We start from the raw sequence: 19,287 nt of genomic DNA, 5'->3' as shown, positions 1-19,287 counted from the left end.
ACCCTCAACAAAAGGCGAGGAACGAAGCGAGTCCACAGTGGACTGCTGGGAAAAACCTGCTTGAGACAGCAGCAAATCACGCCGTGAAAAGACAGCATGAGCGTACAGCCTCGCTGAAATGCTCATCCTCTCAGAATTCACCATCCCCAAAGCAGCAAGCAGTATGGAGATATCACTGGCTGAGGCGTCTTCCCTGAGTCTAAACGGCTCCAAAGAGCCAGCCACAGCTCGAGTAAGAGCTCGGAGCAAAGACTCTGCCATAGAAGCCAATTCCAGATCAAGACGCCCAATCTCCTCCAGAGAAGAGAGAGAAGCGTCCGAGAACGAGACCCCTTCTTTAGCAGAAGGTTGCTTTGGCAACAAGGCAAGCAACTCCGGCGGAATTGGCAAAGTTGCCCTCGGCAAAGCAAAAGTCTGAACAAAGTTCCTTGACTTCACGTTCCAGTCCAGCTTTTTCTGCACTAACGGCGAAAAAGCAGTGGCCTGCGCGTTTGACGCTAGCCATGGATCGGCTGAAGCAGGCGCTGTATCGTGAGCATGCAACAAAGGGAAAGGAGTTGGCGACAGACCGCTGCCCTGAGGGGCCGGTCGAGCCAAAAGTTGCGACATGTGATAAGCCACGGCAGGCGATTCCACAAAACGAAACGATTGTGAACTCTCCTGCGAAGGCCGAAAATCATTCGCCGCGGATGGTGGAAAAGAGACATCCTGTCCTGAATCCACCACCCCCTCCGGAAAGTAACGAGCTGCCACACAAGCCGCTCTTCTCATGGCTTGCCTAAAACCAAAAGGCAAGACTACACACTCCTCATCTTCCACAGAAGAATCCGAATCCCCAGCCTGTACAGTATCACTGTACACAGGAGGGGAGACAGGAGCAACAAAAGCGTGACCCGATCCCGCTTGCCACCCACCATCCCCCCCCTGCCCCACTGGGGTAGAAGGGTAAACAGTAGGCACAGAGGCCCGCCAAGAAGGCGGGGGGAGGGGGCCACCCAACAAAGCCGCGCCAGGCCCATTGTCGGTCGACCGCTGACCGGGCGCTTGGCCCCAACAGTCAAAACCGGTCTGGCCAGTTTGAGCTACCCCGCCCGCTGCATGCGGTGGGAGTTGGCTCGTAGCTGTAGCAAGCGAACCCTGCGAGGGGTACGACTGAGTGAGAGGAGAGGCCGTGAAAGGCCGCCCCCACCCGTCAACCTGCTGTAGTCCCGATGCCCCACCACCCCACCACCCCTGCTGGGGAGAGGGGCGGCTGCTAGCAGAGGACAATAGCGGACCTGACTGAGACGCCAGTCCAACAGCGGACACCCGATCATGCCCGGCGGGCGAGAAAGGGTGAGCCGCTACACCAGCCCCCACCCAGTCCCGCCCAGTGGGTGGGAAAGAGTGAGAAGCTGGCACAGCCCCCTGCCCCCAGTGGGGCAAGGTGGGACCAAGCCCAGGCTGTGACTTACCATGCCCCCTCTCTCCCTCTCCCACAAGGGGAGAGAGCTGACTTCCCGCTGCAGTGTTGCTAAAAGCAAGCTGAGCGGGAAGAAAAAGAGAGGAAGCAGACCCCCTCTCCTTACGGAGAGAGTGTTCAAGCGCAACCGCAGCACTACCAGAGGCAGAGAGGGAAGGCCCGAACTGGTCAGGTGCACCAAGCAAGTGCGCAGAAGAAATGGCCGCCCGGCCACCCCCCCCATCCGCGGGAGTCGCCATAGTCGATGACGACGACGACCCCAGCCGAGCCAGGGAGGAAGGATCCCCTACCGCCGGAGGCAGAGGCGGGACCCCAGAGCGAGACGCAAACTGTTGAGAAATAAAATCAAACAATTCGGACTTTAACGAGCCCAGGGCTGAAGGCCCCGGCTCCTCACCCCCATCGGGGGACGCGAGCTGTGAGCGAACGGAACCCGTCCTCGGAGGGATAGGAACATCAAACGAAGTGCTATTTGACGGATCTTCTACCCGCATAATAGGCAAATCAACGCTCTTGGCTTTACTCTTAGCTTTAGCTTTCTTAACTGGGCTAAGAGCCTTGTCACCTTCCAGTCTCGCACTCAGTTTAGCTTTGTTGTCGGCCATTTTAAGACCGGCGAAAACAGTCACCCAGAACAAAATTATCTGCGTGCGTGTTCAAAACAAAGCTATCAACATTTACATTCCAAACGTAAAAAGGAAAGATCTCACCAAAAGGTAGACGGACAGGTAGACCCCCAAGAACCGGCTAGTCTCACGGACGAGCAGGCATGTGAAGGCCAAAAGTGAGAGCGAAATTCGGACACGTCCACCGTGTGTTGTCGAAAGTCGAGAATGAACATGACGGATGCTAGCGCTCACGTGGTGCGCAGGGTGTTATGGGTAACCGAGCAAGGTCAGGCCATAGCAACGGCTATGGCGTCGCTTTTAGCTTGGTTACCACCCTACTAAGGGCAGGTAATTTGAGAGGTTTTTCGACATCTAGCATGTGGGACTAAAGTCAATGCATTCATAAGAATTGGAGTAAGAATATGTGATTAAATTGACCTGGTAGCTCGGAAAAATCTCCACTTTTAACCCACCAGGCGGCAGCGACCGGGATTTTAAACACACGACCTTCCGATTAGGAGGCCGACGTCTTACCACCATGCCACTGCGACCGTCTTTACGTTTTAGGAAAAGCTGACCTTCCACTTCAGCAGAGCCGAGACAAACAGCAGAGCCGAGACGTTAAGAGCACGTTTCAGTCCCAGGAGTTAACAAATTAACCATGTAAGTTAGTAAAACATTCGTTACACATCAACACAACTCTTTATCCCTGTGATTCATAGAAGACAATTTAACACAACTCCATCAATGCAGTGCAACTGCCTGTGACAAAGGAGGACTACTGCGTCATCCTTTCACATTATCATTCTTGTGTTTTGATTAGGCACAACAAAAAAAAATTGTCTGTTTCTGGTAACATGGCTAAAAAAAATAGGGTCGGTAGGTAGGGATTTTTTATTTTTTTTATTTTTTATTTTTTTACCCCAAATGTAGACCAATAAAACTAACTTTAAAAATCGCGCAAAGAGACTGGATTCACTATACATAGAGACAAGACACTCAACACATTTACAAATCGTCAGCGGACTTTTGTTTTCACACGTTTTTGTTGTTCATTTTCTCACCCTGTCCTTTACCACCAAAAAAAAATAAAAAATTTTGAGTTTGAAAAAAAAAAGTTTAGGGTCGGCGCCGAAATTTAGGGTCGGTCGGGTGACCAGAAACAGACAATTATTTTTTTTTGGCCTTAAGGACATTTGTCAATGTGTGCACAAACCTTTAGCTGCTCATTGGATTCCACAGAGGCCATGACATCAATGCAGCCGGACTCCACATCTTTTTCAGCATCTTTCACTATCACCGCTACATACAGCGTCAGGATCATCACCTGTGACACAGCAATAGATTTACATGCATATTTCCTCAGAAATTATTTTTAAAACAATTTTTTGAAGATGAAGAGAATGATGAATTCCCTTTTTTCCTTCATCCATCACGCCTGTGTGTGTGTGTGTGTGTAGTGTGTATGTGTGTGTGTGTGTGTGTGTGTGCGTGTGTGTGTGTGTGTGTGTGTGTGTAGTGTGTGTGTGTGTGTGTGTGTGTGTGTGTGTGTAGTTTGTGTGTGTGTGTGTGTGTGTGTGTGTGTGTGTGTGTGTGTGTGTCTGTCTGTGTGTGTGTGTGTGTGTGTGTGTGTGTGTGTGTGTGTGTGTGTGTGTGTGTGTGTGTGTGTGTGTGTGTGTGTGTGTGTGTGTGTGCATATGACAACTATCTTTTGTCATGTCATCTCAGTTTGCTTGGTGTTGTTGTTTTATCTCTGTTATTTGTATGCTTTGTATGCTCGTTAAATCTTTGCTCGTTTGTTTTAGAATGAAACTATAAAACGCCTGGAGCCAATTGCTGGGACTCGCGCTATAGTTATTCATAAAAGTTATTCATTATTATTATTTTTGTAATTATTATTATTATTCTCACTTTCATGTTGTTTATCTGTTTCATTGCTTAGCCATTAGAATGGGGTCTTTGCAGCGAGGGAAGACTGACAGGAACAAACACCAGTACAATCATAACGAAACTACACAAAAATCTATAAAAAAGATTAACTCAGCAAACATGTTCACATAAGAAACTACAGTTGAACCCTCTCAGGTCTGCAAAAGGAGGGAGTCTTAAAATGGAGATAAACTTACAGATTATGAACAGAACATCTGAAAAATTAAGGTCTTAAAAAGGGGGGGGGGGGGGTGTGTCTTAAATTGGGGGGGGGGGGGGGGGGCGGGGGGTCCTATAAGGGGGGTTCCACTGAAATACAAATCCCCACTCACCTTCAGCGGCTCAAGGATGAAGATGGAGAAGATGAAGGCGATGAGAACAGACAGCAGCCACCTGAGGGCGATGGCCGAACCAAAGTTGTATCCGTACAACAGCACCATGAGCATGGAGAGAATGGAGAGACCCACACAGATGCCGTAAGCAATGTACACACAGAACCACGGCAAGCGGCACCTGCTGTCGTCTGACGAGCCGCTCAATGAATGCATGCGGTCTGAGGAAGAGAAAGATCGATGTAAACTTTGCCAAAAAAATCATTGCGACAAATTTTGCACTCAAATTACAGCATTAATTCCCATGTCATTTTATTCAAATTTTCTATGCCAGTTAATCAAGTGAACGGCTTTAACTGGCATAGCAAGTTGGAATGAAATGATTCGAGAATTAATGGTTTAATTTTAGTTCAAAATTTGTAGCAAATTTTTTTTGGTGAAGATTAGTTTGTTAAAAAATACATTTTATGCTACATGTACCGTAAGAAATTGATTGTGGATTAAAAAAAATTTTTTCTCAGATATACAGCGCATATTTCAGAATGGTAGTGATTCTTTTTCTTCACAAGGTTGGTATCAATGCCTATGAGTTTAGCTAAGGGATAATATGTGGAAGAGCACAGTGTTGTACGGGCATTGTGCGCGATTTGTTATTACATGTATATTCTTTAGATTGAAACACCCATCCACACACACACACTTTACCACCCCCCCCCCACACACACAGACAGACAGACAGACAGATCCACACACACTCATAGACAGACAGACCCACACACACACACATTTTCTGCAAACTAAAGTAACACTTACGCCTCAGTATGGACAGGGAGGTACGAGACTTGTCTGACATGATGAAGCTGTGCAGGGTGCTTTCTCTGCGGAACGTGCTGTCTCTTCGCAGGAAAGAGCTCCCAGCACTGCCAGGCACCATCATGATTCCTGCCCGCATCCGCATCAGGCTGGTGACACTGGCACGTCTGAAACAAGAGTGGACAAGAAAGCTATCAACATAGAGTAATAGAGTACACTGGAATCCCCCTATTAAAAAACCTCAAAAAATCTGCGAATATCAGGTCTTAAAAAGGAGGGAATCTTCAAATGGGGGTAAATGTACAGAGGTTATGAACAAAACGACTGAGAAAACAAGATCTTAGAAGGGAGAACATCTGAAATTGGGGGGGGGGGGGGGGGGGGGTCATAAATGGGAGGTTCCACTGTACAATAAGAAAATGCAATAATTATGTACATTTGCTTTAAAAAGATTAAAAGACTTTTAGAGTTACCCCAGTTTACACTGGACCAGTGCATGATGCTACAGAGATTTGTTTTGTTGGTTACAAAGAAAGAGAAATAGTAGCATTGTCATTTGGAGTGGTTCTGCAAAAAGCATAATTTCAGAAACTGAAATATATTTCAGCCCATCTCTGAATGTAATGGCTACAGTGACTTTATAGAGTTCATCTCATGAAGAAGATACACTGAGATTATTTCGAATTAAAGAAGAGGAAAAAAACCACCACATTTATCTACTAACCTGTCCATGTTTGGAAGCTGCCGATGGTTCAAGCCACTCCCATCCACCCTCCTCCCCCCTGCCTTGGCGTCCACGCCCTCATTGGCCCACTCGTCATCCGAGTCAAACAGCTCTTCGATGGCCCCCTGTGATGAGCGGGATGAGTGCTTCTTCAGCAGAGACGGAGCTTGCTGGGGATGTTTCTGCGTCTTGCTGCCTCTGGTCGAGACCCTGCTTCTGGCGGAAGCAGACTTCTCCAACTCGCGGTCGATTTCGTCCAGACGCTGCATGAACTCCTCATGCTCGTCCACTGTGTCTGCATCCTTCTGGAGATAAGAATTAAATACAGAATGGGGAATTTTTATTTTACAGTGGAACCCCCCCCCCCCCTTCAAGACCACCAAAACTTTGAGAACATTAGGTCTTAAAGAGGAGGGAGTCTTCATCTTCAAATGGGGGTAAATTTACACAGGTTATTACCAGAAAATCTGAGAAAACAGGGTCTTCAGATGGGGGAAGTCTTAAAAGGGGGTTCCACTGTATAGTGGGTGAACATCCAGCAAACAGTAAAGCTGGTGAAAATGGGTTTGGGTTAGATTACAGACAATGCCGAGAAAGAGGAAGAGCGAGAGTTTGGAAGGGGAAGAAGAGGATTGGGTGAGGAGTTAAAGAAAGAAAGAGAAGAAGAAGGGAGGAGGTGGAATAGGGATCGAGCAGAAAGGAGTGGGATGAGAAGAAGAATGTGAACAAAACCCAGACCTGTTTACCCTAAACCCGAGGCAAGAGTACTTTTCCAAAAAGTTGAGTGTATTTTTCAAAAAGTTGGTGTACTTTGCAAGCAAAGCCATATGGGGTAGGGAAAATGTACGCGTGGGTGCAAACGTGTTTGTGTAAGAATAGCATGTCTTGTGAACACCTTCAGAATTTAACTCCTTCCAATACAACAGGAATAAAACAATTTTATTTACCTGTCAGCTCATAGCATTATAAGCAGTGTCTTCCAAACAGATTGATAATGAAAAGATGAAGTTCGTGAAATAACATCTGCGGTTGACAGTGGCAAGTTCATTTTTACAATCAGCTCAGAAAACATTGCTTCAGCGCGGACTACAGCCTTTTCTTCTGGCAGGATTTGCTTTGCGGGAATTAACTTCATAATTCCTTGGCAGCTTTCAGCGGATTTCTTTGCAGCAACCTTGTCCAGGTGAGTTTTAGAACTGCATGAGTGTCGTTCGATGTCATATTTCCCAGCATGGGCAACGGAGAAATCTGATTTACAATACTTGCAGTGTGCATGACTTTTTCCCATAGTAGACTCCACAATTCCTGGCTCTTTCTTATATTTCTCCAAGAAAATCTGCTGCTTCTGCTGTTTAGACTTGGTACAGTCATCCAAAACTGGCACATATTTCCGCTTCATTTTGCCACGATTGTCCAGACGATCGCACGTGCCAACAACTGAACAAGGTTTCCACAGCTGAAGACTCGCTGTCATGGTTATCTCCCTTCGACCGAAACCGGTATCAGTTGTACCATTCCGTAATCAGCACACCAACGCCGGAAAACGTAATCTAGACTTTTTCTTAGGCGTATTTTGTGCGTGTGTCGCATATTTGCGTACCGATAATAATTTGGCATACAAAATACGCCCAAATCGTACTGGTAAACAGGTCTGAAAAAAGGAGTAGTAATAGGCTAAGATATTAGGAAACATACAAAAAAGTAATGATCAACCAAATCGGTCTAAACACAACTGCTGTATCAAACTTTTTGTTATTCATTTAAAGGTTATGCTAATCTATTACTCTGTTCAGTGATGCTTATTTGCCATTGACAGCTAACTAATATAAACCTTCTCACCTTAGGAGTGCCAGGCTTGCCAACAGGAAGTGGGGCAATTTTGTTGGAGTCCTTACCACCAGTTTTGAAATCCGCAGATTTTTCTGTTGCTTTTTCTGGGGCTGATTTGGTTTTCTTCAAAGCTGTAGCGCTGGCACTCTCGGAGGTTAAAGATGTTGTTTTGTTTATTTTACTGGCGATAGATCTGGAAGTGGTCTTAGAAGTTGAAGCTACAGCGTCGCTTGGCTTGCTCGTCGGTTTCACTTTCTCTTCTTCAGCAAATGATGGCAGCTTTTCTGGCCATGACTTGAGGATGTTCTCCTGATTCCACATGAGGTCCTGGGTGCGCCGGATACTCTGCACTGTAGACTGCAAATCAAAATCATAGCAGTGTAACGCCTCAAGACTATACGAAGTTTTTAGAACGGGTACGCTCAACAACAACAAACACAACAACAAACTCTTTATCACAGTATCCATTTTCAGCAATGACTGAAAGGTGTATAGAGTTTTTGTCAAGACCCCTTATATACAGTCGAACTTGTCCATAACAACCACCCAAGGGACAAACTAAACAAATTTTTATTTTTTTATAGACATGTGGTCACTATGGAAAAGAAAATTATATGGAAAATCTTGTTAGGGATCCTTTGGGGTGGTCAGAATGGACAGGTGGTCATTTTGGAGGAGTGGTCACCAAAACAGGTTCCACTGGACAATCTTCCTGCAGTTCTCTCGAGACCCTCTTCCAACAACAATTATGCTGTGATTCCGTCAAAACCTCTTCTGTAAATTCTTCTGCAGTTCTTACAAGATGCCCTGTGTGTCAATCCTGCTGTCTTCTTTCTTTTCATCCATCAACAAACTGACGTACCTTCATACCACTGCCAGGGAAAATGCTTTGACCACTTCCGAAATCCTTGCTGCTTCGAACCGCAGTGCGTCGCAGCTGACTGCTGATTGGCTGAACAAATAAAACAACATGAAGAATCAGGGCAAAGTTTGGATATGTTCTCATGTCCTTAAGTTGATTTTGTTCTTTCCTGGGAACTCTCTCTCTCTGTTTGTCTCTGTCTGTCTGTCTGGCTATCTCTCCCTCTCTCTCTTCTCTGTCTGTCTGTCTGTCTGTCTGTCTGTCTGTCTGTCCCTCTTCCTTCTCTGTCTGTCTGTCTGTCTGTCTGTCTATCTATCTGTTTGTCTCTCTCGTTCAGACACAAGCACGTGCCCACACTCACAATGTGCTTCCTGTGCAGTTAAAGACAATTTAAATCAAAGACATGTATCAACCCATGAACATGCCGTTATAGTGGGCTTTGCAACAAGCAGCATTATTACAACATGCAAACAGTCATTAGTTGTGCATCACAACCGTTTGATGCAGACACTGATGCATATTCCATTGCATGCTTCACATGTAGTGTTACCATTGCCAAGGATAACCAACATTTGGTGAATCACATGATCTTCTGTGAATATATTCCTGTACTGTCACTGTAATCAAAATGAATAAAGAAAAGTGTACCTCTTCGTATTGAAAGTTCATCTTTTCTTCATTAAGAAACTAATTGGAATTACATCATTATGTGCAGATATGGGTTCCATTTATACAGGAAACACTGCCGCGTGATAGCATTGCATACATCAGGCGTTCAGTACATTACACACATTCTTGTGTTTACCAAGTGAATCCTGTTTTTCTTTCATCTGTATGTTCCCTGTTCAAACTGTGTGAGGTATGCATGTGTGGATGAGTGTGTTTCTGTGGTCTCCACAGCAAGTGCAGGTAGGACAATGATACACGAGAGGATGATTTTCTGTACTCCAACAGGTTGCAAGCACACTTCAATTTCTCTCTTGTGCTTACTTAATCTTCTTCCCTTTTCTCACGGGCAATACAAAACATTCACAACAGTTTTAGCCAAGTATTATTAGCACAAGCATTCGGGTAATCTTGTTGTGTGCAGTTTTTATTTTGTTCATGCAGTGCTGTTGCCTCCTCTTCACACACACCAACACCGGGGTCAACGTGGCAATAAAACATGAACTTGTCAGAGGGTAAGTTTTAGCTGAATGTTAGCACGATCATTTAGGTGCCGACTCTTTAATTCCACACTGTGCTGTTACAGATTGAAACACCGTGACTATGTGGCGATAAAACATTGAATTGTCAGAGGGTAAGTTTTAGCTGAATGTAAGCATGATCATTCAGGTGCCGACCCTTTAATTCGACACTGTGCTGTTGCAGACTGAAACACTGAGACTATGTGGCGATAAAACATTGACTTGTCAGAGTGTGTTAAGCACAATCATTCGCGTGCTATTTTCATGTGCAGATTCTTTTCGTTCACTGCTGTTACCTGCTCTGCTAGAGCCGCGACTCTGGGACTACGTGGCGGTCAAGGGGGGGGGGGGGGGGGTTGCCGGGTTCATTGGGGAACGGGGGGATCGGGGAGAGTGGGGGGAGCGGGGGGATTGAAGAGAGTGAGGAGAAAATGGAGATCGAGCAGATCGCGGAGAACGTGGGGAGATCTGAAAGTAATCTTTTCTATCACAAATTGTTCTGAGTTTACAGAAAACCAACGACCAAACTACAACTTGGTGGTGAAGTATTCAAGAATGAAATCACCTGAAAACACTTCAGTACTCATTCACAAAGAAAATTGCTTTTAACAAATGTAATCTCTGAGTTTTCTTTTGATCCCTTGGGAAGTCACCTGTATGAGAGCAACAGACTTCTGGTGTTCCAGGCATTTTTTTCAACTAAAATCAGAGGGCCTTTATATCAGATTAACCTGAATGGCAAAAATGATACCAGACTACCAGACTAGCAAGCCAACACCTCTGAACTCCATCCATCACCCAACTAACTTCTCTAAACGCTAGCCATCACCAATACAGTGGAACCCCTATTTTAAGACTCCCCAATTTAAGACTCCCTCCCTTTTAAGACCCTGTCTTCTCAGATTTTCTGTTCATAACCTCTGTAAGCTTACCCCCATTTTAAGACTCCCTCCTATTTAAGACCTGATTTTCTCAGAATGTTGAACGTCTTAAAAAGGAGGCTCCACTGTACCCATAAACTACTCCAATTAATTTTGTGTGTGCATCACTGTCATTTTCTTGAAACTTACAGGAATAGACTCTGTTGTGCTCTCTCTCTCAAAGATGGTGTTCCAGTCTTCGTTGGGCGTCATGGTGCACAGGGATCCCCCGTACTGAGACATGTCGCACATGGCATCGATCTCCAGGGTCTGGGCTGACTGGGGGCGCATTGCATGGCTGAACATGTTCGCCTGAAAAGCAAACAAACATGTGTTCTTGAAATAATGTTGCCTCGATCACCACTCATTTTCTCTCCATGAAATCCAAAAACATTGATTTTGAAAGCGATGACTCATCGACAATTTTGAGCTAAGTTAATTATTTGTATCATAAGTGTTTGTCAGTCTGTCTACCTAAAAGACCACTGGGTCAACGTACTGTTAACGTAATGTTTTGTTTTGTCAATAATCAAACGTTGCAATAAACTTACAATTCTTGTTTTTTGATTTTGTCTCCATGAAAAACTGCAATTATACGTTATGCCTTCAGTTAAAATGCTTCAGACAAAAATCATAAATTTTGATACCAACAGACAGACAGTGTTGTGAACATTTACAAAGCCAGAGATCAAATCTGAGAAACAAAGGAACGTAAGCAAGTCAAAGTTCTGAAAAACTTTAAAAAGTGAACAGGCTCCCCTATCCATTCCCATTACTGAACCCAGCTTTGCATCTTCCAAATCCCAGAATTATCAGCATTAAAACTATGAAAAATTCACTAATAACCTTTGATCGACTCCTCTTGAAGATAAAGATGAGAATCAATGCCACGGGAAAAATGGCGACCGCAGACACCACGGCGATGATGAACTCTTCCCAGCCAATCACCTTCCAGGAAATGGAATCATTTGCATCTGATTTATCCTTGATGAGGCCATACCACATGGCGTTGAAAAACATGAAGAGGTAGACCAGGGTCACACAACAAGTGGCGCGCTGCACACGGGTGAAACGGCTGTGGTCGGGGCGGTTGATGACAGAAAGCCACATGTGGCGTTCGGCCATGTTGTGGGAGAAGGAGGTGTGGAAGACGCGAGAGAAGCTTTGTAGTTCTTCTGGAGCTGAAACATGAAGGAGAGATGCTTAAATTGTATTTATGTTCACAAGCTCACATAAAATCATTTATGCAACACACTAAGACCAGACCAAAGTTGAGATTGAAATGGGCACTTTATTTAATAAAGCGCCAGAGTGGATGAAAATATATATACATGACAAAATAAGGTGGTCCCGCTGTACAAGGGTTACCAAACACACACACACAGTAACATTGTACAACTTACTCTCACGTTCAAGCGGGACCACCAACAAAACTTATCAAATAAACAACATTTCACGTGATCAAGCAGGTGACCACAAACACAAATCTTCACATTTTAACACTCTCTCATGTATTCATAAAAGAATCAGTCATTCATGCTGACTAGATAATGACATAATCAAATCACCCTCAGTCATTCATGCTGCCTATATAATGACATCATAACATCACATGAATAAAACCGTTCTTGATATACAAAATATGACCAGTGTGGGCGTTGACCGCCACGTTCAAGAATACATTATTTGTTACAAGGTGGAGTTAACAAAGGGGGAGGAAGGCGGGTCAGCAAATATTTCGGCTGCCACTGTCTACAGTCAGGATGGTTGTGGGCTATATTTAGAATTTACCCATCATCCTGTTTACCCCACCCCGTGTCATCCGGGTTGCTCCACAACAAAATCGTCTGCTCCAGGAGCAGACGGCAGAGAAATAGTGTACGGTCATGATCTGTTGCATAAATTCTCTTTATGTTCACAAGCTCACATAAAATCATTTATGCAACACACTAAGACCAGACCAAAGTTGAGATTGAAATGGGCACTTTATTTAATAAAGCGCCAGAGTGGATGAAAATATATATACATGACAAAATAAGGTGGTCCCGCTGTACAAGGGTTACCAAACACACACACACAGTAACATTGTACAACTTACTCTCACGTTCAAGCGGGACCACCAACAAAACTTATCAAATAAACAACATTTCACGTGATCAAGCAGGTGACCACAAACACAAATCTTCACATTTTAACACTCTCTCATGTATTCATAAAAGAATCAGTCATTCATGCTGACTAGATAATGATATAATCAAATCACCCTCAGTCATTCATGCTGCCTATATAATGACATCATAACATCACATGAATAAAACCGTTCTTGATATACAAAATATGACCAGTGTGGGCGTTGACCGCCACAACTGTGGTATCTCCAATACAACTTAAAAGAGATTACACAGCAACCCCACACCAGATCCCGTGCACAGCATCTAAGCATGGGCAACCCCCATACTTTGGTTATGATGCGAAAAGTTATACCTGAACGACTTGCTATTATTACCTAAGTTAACCGAGGCTGACAGCGTATGGCCAACCTCCATGCCTGCCAGCCGCCTGCCCTCTGTAACCTGGTTTATCTATCAACTTCAATCTTCAATGTAGGTCCCTACCCAGGTCAACCTCCTGGATAAGAACTTCCACTGTTGACTGAATTATGTATCTAATTTTTTGGACTCAGCTTCCTCGACATAGGTCCAAAACCAGGCCAACCTCCTGGATGAGGACTTTTTGTGATTGACTGAATGCTTACCTAAAACTGTGACCAGCATTCTTATCTGCAGTTTACTCCCTAAATTGTTTAAGGTAAGCGAATATACCTTTTGAAAGCATCCGATTGCCACCGTCCCCGCTTGCGAATCTGCGCGTCTGAGGCGCCTTTTGCTGCACTCGATGTAGCTGCTCCTATTCTAAAACTGTGTGAATTAAATCGGTCAGCTGGAATTCCGGCAATGTTCAACATTGCTTTTAGTGTGGTAACAAAATCCCTCCTTAGTAATGAACGACCATTAAGCATGAACAGCGGTCCGGGCATGCGCCCTCTTTTCACTATGTATTCTTTTAGAGCTTGTACGGGGCATATGAGTGGATTAGCAACTGTTGTTACAAAGGCTACTTGATGCTTACCGGCTGAGTGCTTAGCAGATCTGAAGGAAATAAGAATTGAGTCATCCGTTAAGGTCACATCGGAGAAAGCAAGTGTGTGACCTGAATCTGTTATTTCCCCGACCCGTAGGAAAGCATGAAAAGCCAACAAAAACATGGATGGGTAAAGATATGTGAGATAAATATTTTGAAAGGCTTGTCTACTGGTTTTCACTAGCTGTTCTAGGATCTCTTCAGTAATAGGAAGACGACTGTCGTTTGCGGGTGTAAGTTTATGTGCTGTTTTCATCGACTTACGGACTATGTAAGATGACGTCGGAGCAGACACACTTGATAACTTGTGCGCATAACTCAGCGCGGAAATCATGGAAGAAATTGTCGCAGGTGCGTAGCCTTTTTGATAGAGATATGCAATGAACAGCAGGACAGTTTGCTCGCTTACTGGAAATTCCCAAAGGATATTACTTTCAGTTATGAAAATCCTGAAAAGCTGCCAAGCTCTTCGGTACAGACTAGTGGATGAGGCACTTAACGCCTTGCCAAACAGCAGCTAGAGGCACCTTTATGTCTTTGCACATATCTGTAAACGACTCCAAGTCTTTCCTGCAACCATCCCGGGATGCATTCACAATGAAAAAATCATCTAATATGTGGGTAATCTTGTCAATACCTAGTTTACTACCAGCCACCCACTGTAAAGCACAACTGAATGTTTCAAAAATCTGACAGGAAGCGGAACAACCCATTTGCAAGCATCTGTCTATATAGATTTCACCTTTCCAACAAAAACAGAATAGAGGGTAACAGTCAGGGCTCACCGGAATGATCCTGAAAGCAGACTTAATATCGGTCTTTGCCATGTGGCAATTTGTTCCTGCATCTTTAACAAGTTTTATTGCATCTTCTATTGTTGCATAACTTATGGAAGTAAAAGATGGATCAATGCGGTCATTAATGGACTGACCTTCTGGGTAAGACAGGTGATGTATGATCCTGTAGTCGCCAGGCTGCTTTTTTTTTTGAACTACCCCCAATGGTGACATTTGAAAAATGGATTTGTTGAAAATGGGCCTGTTATTCTCCCCGCTGCTAGTTCTTTTTGAATATAACAATCCACTATTTTTGGCTGCTCGTTAGCAGACTTAAGGTTTTGAACCTCTGTACAACATGGTATTCCGGCAAAGTTAATGTCAAATCCCTGTTTGAAACCATTGACTAGGAACAGAGTTTTATCTGTTGCATAAATTCTCTTTTTTGCTGGGAGTTGTAAATAACAGGCGTTCAACTGAATACAATTCTTGATATGAATGTCTCTGCTTCATCTCCTGTCTTCCTGCTTGTGTGTGATATTTCTGTATGTTCCACCCCCCATGAGAAAATCAGGTCTTCAGAGGGAGGGAGTCTTAAAATGGGGATAAACTTACAGACCTTATGAACAGAGAATCTGAGAAAACAAGGCCTTAAAAAGGGTAGCTAAGGCGGTAGAGCACTTGATCCAAGAGTTGCGGGTTCGAATCCGGGCCGGGATTGACACGGGTCAACTTTATGTGGAGACCCACAGATTGTAAGGCTTCTTTTTAAGCCTACTGTCTATATGATACTTACCGAGACAGTACTATTCTTGCACATTATCTATTATAGGCCGAAAAAATTGGACAAAACGCTGCGTGGGTACAATTATCTCCCATAACCATGCGCCACCGTGGATCCCAAGCACTGTCCGAGTGCTTCCCCCTTACAGGATGTAGGTGGCGCGTCCTCTTTCTTTATGAGCTGCAGACCCTCAAAAAGCCCATAACATATCAAGAGGGGAGGCGGGAGGGAAACTCTAATAGTACTGTCTCGGTAAGTATCATATAGACAGTAGGCTTAAAAAGAAGCCTTACAGTCAATATAACACTTACCTCGACAGTACTATTCTTGCACAGAATACCAGAGTGGTGTGAGGGTGATATGTAGAGTATTAAACTCCTTAATCAAAATCACTTAAATCCAAGGATTAAGATACCCAGGCAATTTTCGAACAGTACTACCGTAAAAGAAAATATACCCAAGAAAAATACCTTAGACTGACGTGACCATGCTGGCAACCACTGCTTTGGCAATGCCATACGACTGGTCAAGCCTGAGACTGGAAAAGTCTCGCATATAGTGGTTAATAAACGTGGCTGGAGTCTTCCAGAACGCGACCGCCATTATGCTTTGGAGCGAGGCACCCCGCACGTGCGCCAACGAGGAGCCGATAGCCCGAATCTCGTGTGCCCTGATGTCAGGGACCACATCCACTTGAGCATGAACATAAGCCTGTTTGATAAGCAAGGTCAGCCAACGAGCTAAAGTTTGTCTAGAAATATCCGATTGGTACTTCGGATTAAGCGAGACAAACAGTGACCGCTTAGAAGACCGAAAGCTACGTGTTCTATCCAGGTACACTCTAAGGGCACGTACTGGGCAGAGGAAGCGATCAGGGTCATCATGTTCAAGAGTGGGAGCCAAGGCTTGAATGACTACTGGTTTGGACAACTCCGAGGCATTCTGATTCTTGGCTCGAAAGTCTGGTAGGAAAGCCAACGTCACCTGATGTGTGGTGAACTCAATGTCAAATTCCAGGCCACTCAAAGCTTGAATACCACTGAGTCTACGGCAAGTGGCTAAAGCGATGAGGAACACAGTCTTAAAAGTCAGGAACTTGATACTAATGCCTGCCAGGGGTTCAAACTCCTTGCTACGCAGGAGTTTGAGAACCAGGAAGACATCCCACTTGGGAAATGAAACCCGAGGTTTAGACACCGCTGCATTGCTAATACCCGAAAGGACATTAGCGATGAGGGAGGAACTGATCAAGTGTTCAGGTCTGCGACCAGTAGCAGCCGCAATCGTGGAAGTGATGGCAGATTTGTATCCAAGAAGAGTCTTAGAAGAAAGACTCTTCTTTTGATACACTTCCACCAGGAAGTTGGCCAAGTCCTGTGTTGAGGGATAAAGCGGCTTTATCCCCTTGGACAAGGCGAAGGAGGCCCAAGCTCTCCAGCGTAAGTCGTAGAGCTGATTAGTTGATCGCCTCTTAGCGTTCAAGGAAAACTCTACTGAACTCTTGTGCAATCCTAGTGCAAGCAGTTTGGAGCGCACAAGAGCCATGCGGTCAAGCACAGACTCTCTGGACGTGGATGAGGGAGGCCTGATCGAGGCTGGAGCAGACTTCCCCCGTCCAGATTCAGAGGTAGAGGGTCTACGTGGGTGAGACCGCGAAGATCTGGAAACCACGGAGCTGTTGGCCAGTAAGGCGCGACCAAAATCAGTCTTGGCCGTTCCTGCAGATACTTTGCCAGTACCCTCGGAATCAGAGATGTCGGGGGATAGGCGTAAGCATCGAGGAGCCTCCACGAGAGAGTGAATGCGTCCACGTGGAACGCATTCGTGTCTCGAAAGGGGCTGACGTACCTGGGAAGCCGAGCGCTGAATCGAGTTGCGAACAGATCGATCAGAGGACGGTCCCACCTTGCCCACAGACGCTGTAGAACGTTGTGAGCGATGGTCCATTCTGTGGGGAGAACCTGATCGCCCCGACTGAGAATGTCGGCCAGGGCGTTCAGTTTCCCCGGAACGAATTGGACTGACATCCGGACCTGATTGGTCTGGCACCAGAGCAGAATCTCCTCCGCTAACAGGGAGAGGGACCGAGAATTGGTGCCCCCCTGGTGGCGAAGGTAAGCTAGGCATGTGGTGTTGTCCCCGTGGACCAACACATCCTGATCCCGAATCAGGAGGCGAAACTCCAGCAGAGCCCGACGAACCGCCTCCAACTCTAGAAAGTTGATGTGTAGGAGGGACTCCTCCTGGGTCCAGACCCCCTGGGCCTCGTGCAGGTCCAGGTGGGCCCCCCAACCCCGCGTAGAAGCGTCGGTGTACAGGAAGAGAGACGGCCGTCTCGGTTGGATAGGCACCGCAGAGTTGAGCCAGATCGGGTCCAGCCATTGGACTACAGCCTCGTGAAACCAAGGCCCGATCTGGACCAACTCGGTGTAATCGAGAGGCCTGGAAGTCCGATCTGCTACTGCCCGTTGCAGGGGACGTTTGTGTAGCCTTGCAAGGGGCAGCAGCAGAGCGACAGACTCCATGGAACCCAACAGTTCCGCCAGCCGTCTGTGAGGAACAGCGCGGCAAGCCTGAATGGAGAGGATCTTTCGCCTCAGGGAGAGGATTCTGTCCGGGGAGGGAGACACAGTGTAAAGCACTGTGTCGAACGCCATCCCCAAGTAGCAAAACTGCTGGGCTGGCACGAGGTCCGACTTGTGCCACTGTATCTGGAACCCCAAAGCATGGGTCCGGTCCAGGACCTGCCGGGTGTGTTGGAGGCATTGATCGCGAGACTGGGCCAGGGTGAGCCAATCGTCCAAATATTGACGCAGACGCACACCCTGAGCTCTGACCAACGCCGCCAGCTCCTTGACCACCTTTGTAAAAATCAGCGGGGCCAAGGACAGGCCGAATGGGAGGGCCCGAAACTCGAACACTGTGCCCTCCCAAACAAACCGGAGCAGATGTCGGTACCCCGGGGCCACCAGGATGTGGAAGTAAGCATCCTGGAGGTCCACAGACGTGGCCCAATCGTTTGGCCGGATGGCCAACCGGACCGACGAAGGGGTTTCCATTTTGAACTTGCACCTGCGAAGGTACAAGTTCAAGGTGGAGAGGTCCAACACCGGCCTGAACCTGCCGTCCTTTTTGGGGACGGTGAACAGGCGGGAGTAGAACCCCGGAGAAGGCTGAGAAAGGGGGTAGACAGCCTTCTTCTCGACCAACGAGTTCACCTCGTCTTGAAGAGCCTGCCATCTGGCAGGGTCTCGAGGAGGGGGGAACGTCAAAGGTAGAGCGGACAATGGAGGTTGTGACGACAGCGGTAGAGAAAACCCCGACCCCACCACCCTCAAGATAAACTGGTTGGAGACCAGTCTGCCCCACATGTCGCGGGCCCGAAAAAGGGAACCGACGGACGAAAGAGGGGCAACTTGAGGGGGCGTCAACGTAGGGCCGGGACTCACTGAAAATTCTGCTGGCGGGCAGGCGCAGGCTTGCGACCACCCCCCTGGTGGTGCTGCTTACCCTTACCTGTCTGAGCACCCTTCTTCTTGCGCTTGGGAGCACGAGAAGCCGGGGCCGCAGGGGGGAACGCGACAGGCGCCTGAGAGGAGGAAGAAGGAGGCAGTGAAACTGGCTTCTTCTTCTTCTTCTTCTGAGGCTGGGAGCTGGAGGTGACTGTAGCACTTCTCTTACTCCCCGCCGACGTCGCCGAAGCAGCGAGGCCAACCATCAGAGAATCAGTGTTCCTCTGGCGTGTGGACTCCACCACAGAACGGACAGTGCCCGGATGAAAGAGGGAAGAAGGCTGAGGAAACGTGTTCCTCAGACTCTTCCTCATATCCGGAGGCACTAAAGAAGTAGCCAGAAAATGATCACGGAACAGGGCCAACAAGTGGACCCGTGTTCCAATGGCCAATTCTGCCGCAGTCGG

The 19,287-nt window shown here is 46.3% G+C and overlaps 1 protein-coding gene across 1 annotated transcript in view; it reads right to left on the bottom strand.

Moving 5' to 3' along the window:
• LOC138954914 (polycystin-1-like) overlaps positions 1–19,287 on the bottom strand; it is a 71,961-nt gene that overhangs the window by 27,702 nt on the left and 24,972 nt on the right. The window contains exons 14-21 of the mRNA XM_070326666.1: positions 11,514–11,848; positions 10,818–10,979; positions 8,561–8,650; positions 7,708–8,055; positions 5,869–6,173; positions 5,145–5,311; positions 4,332–4,552; positions 3,287–3,397 (exon numbers count right to left, since the gene is read on the bottom strand). Coding sequence (XP_070182767.1) covers positions 3,287–3,397; positions 4,332–4,552; positions 5,145–5,311; positions 5,869–6,173; positions 7,708–8,055; positions 8,561–8,650; positions 10,818–10,979; positions 11,514–11,848 — 1,739 coding nt within the window. The remainder of the gene's footprint in view (positions 1–3,286; positions 3,398–4,331; positions 4,553–5,144; positions 5,312–5,868; positions 6,174–7,707; positions 8,056–8,560; positions 8,651–10,817; positions 10,980–11,513; positions 11,849–19,287) is intronic.

The sequence above is a fragment of the Littorina saxatilis genome, linkage group LG2 (genome assembly GCF_037325665.1).
Source record: "Littorina saxatilis isolate snail1 linkage group LG2, US_GU_Lsax_2.0, whole genome shotgun sequence".
NCBI classification, from domain to species: domain Eukaryota; kingdom Metazoa; phylum Mollusca; class Gastropoda; order Littorinimorpha; family Littorinidae; genus Littorina; species Littorina saxatilis.
This window is presented reverse-complemented; position numbering and strand designations above follow the sequence as displayed.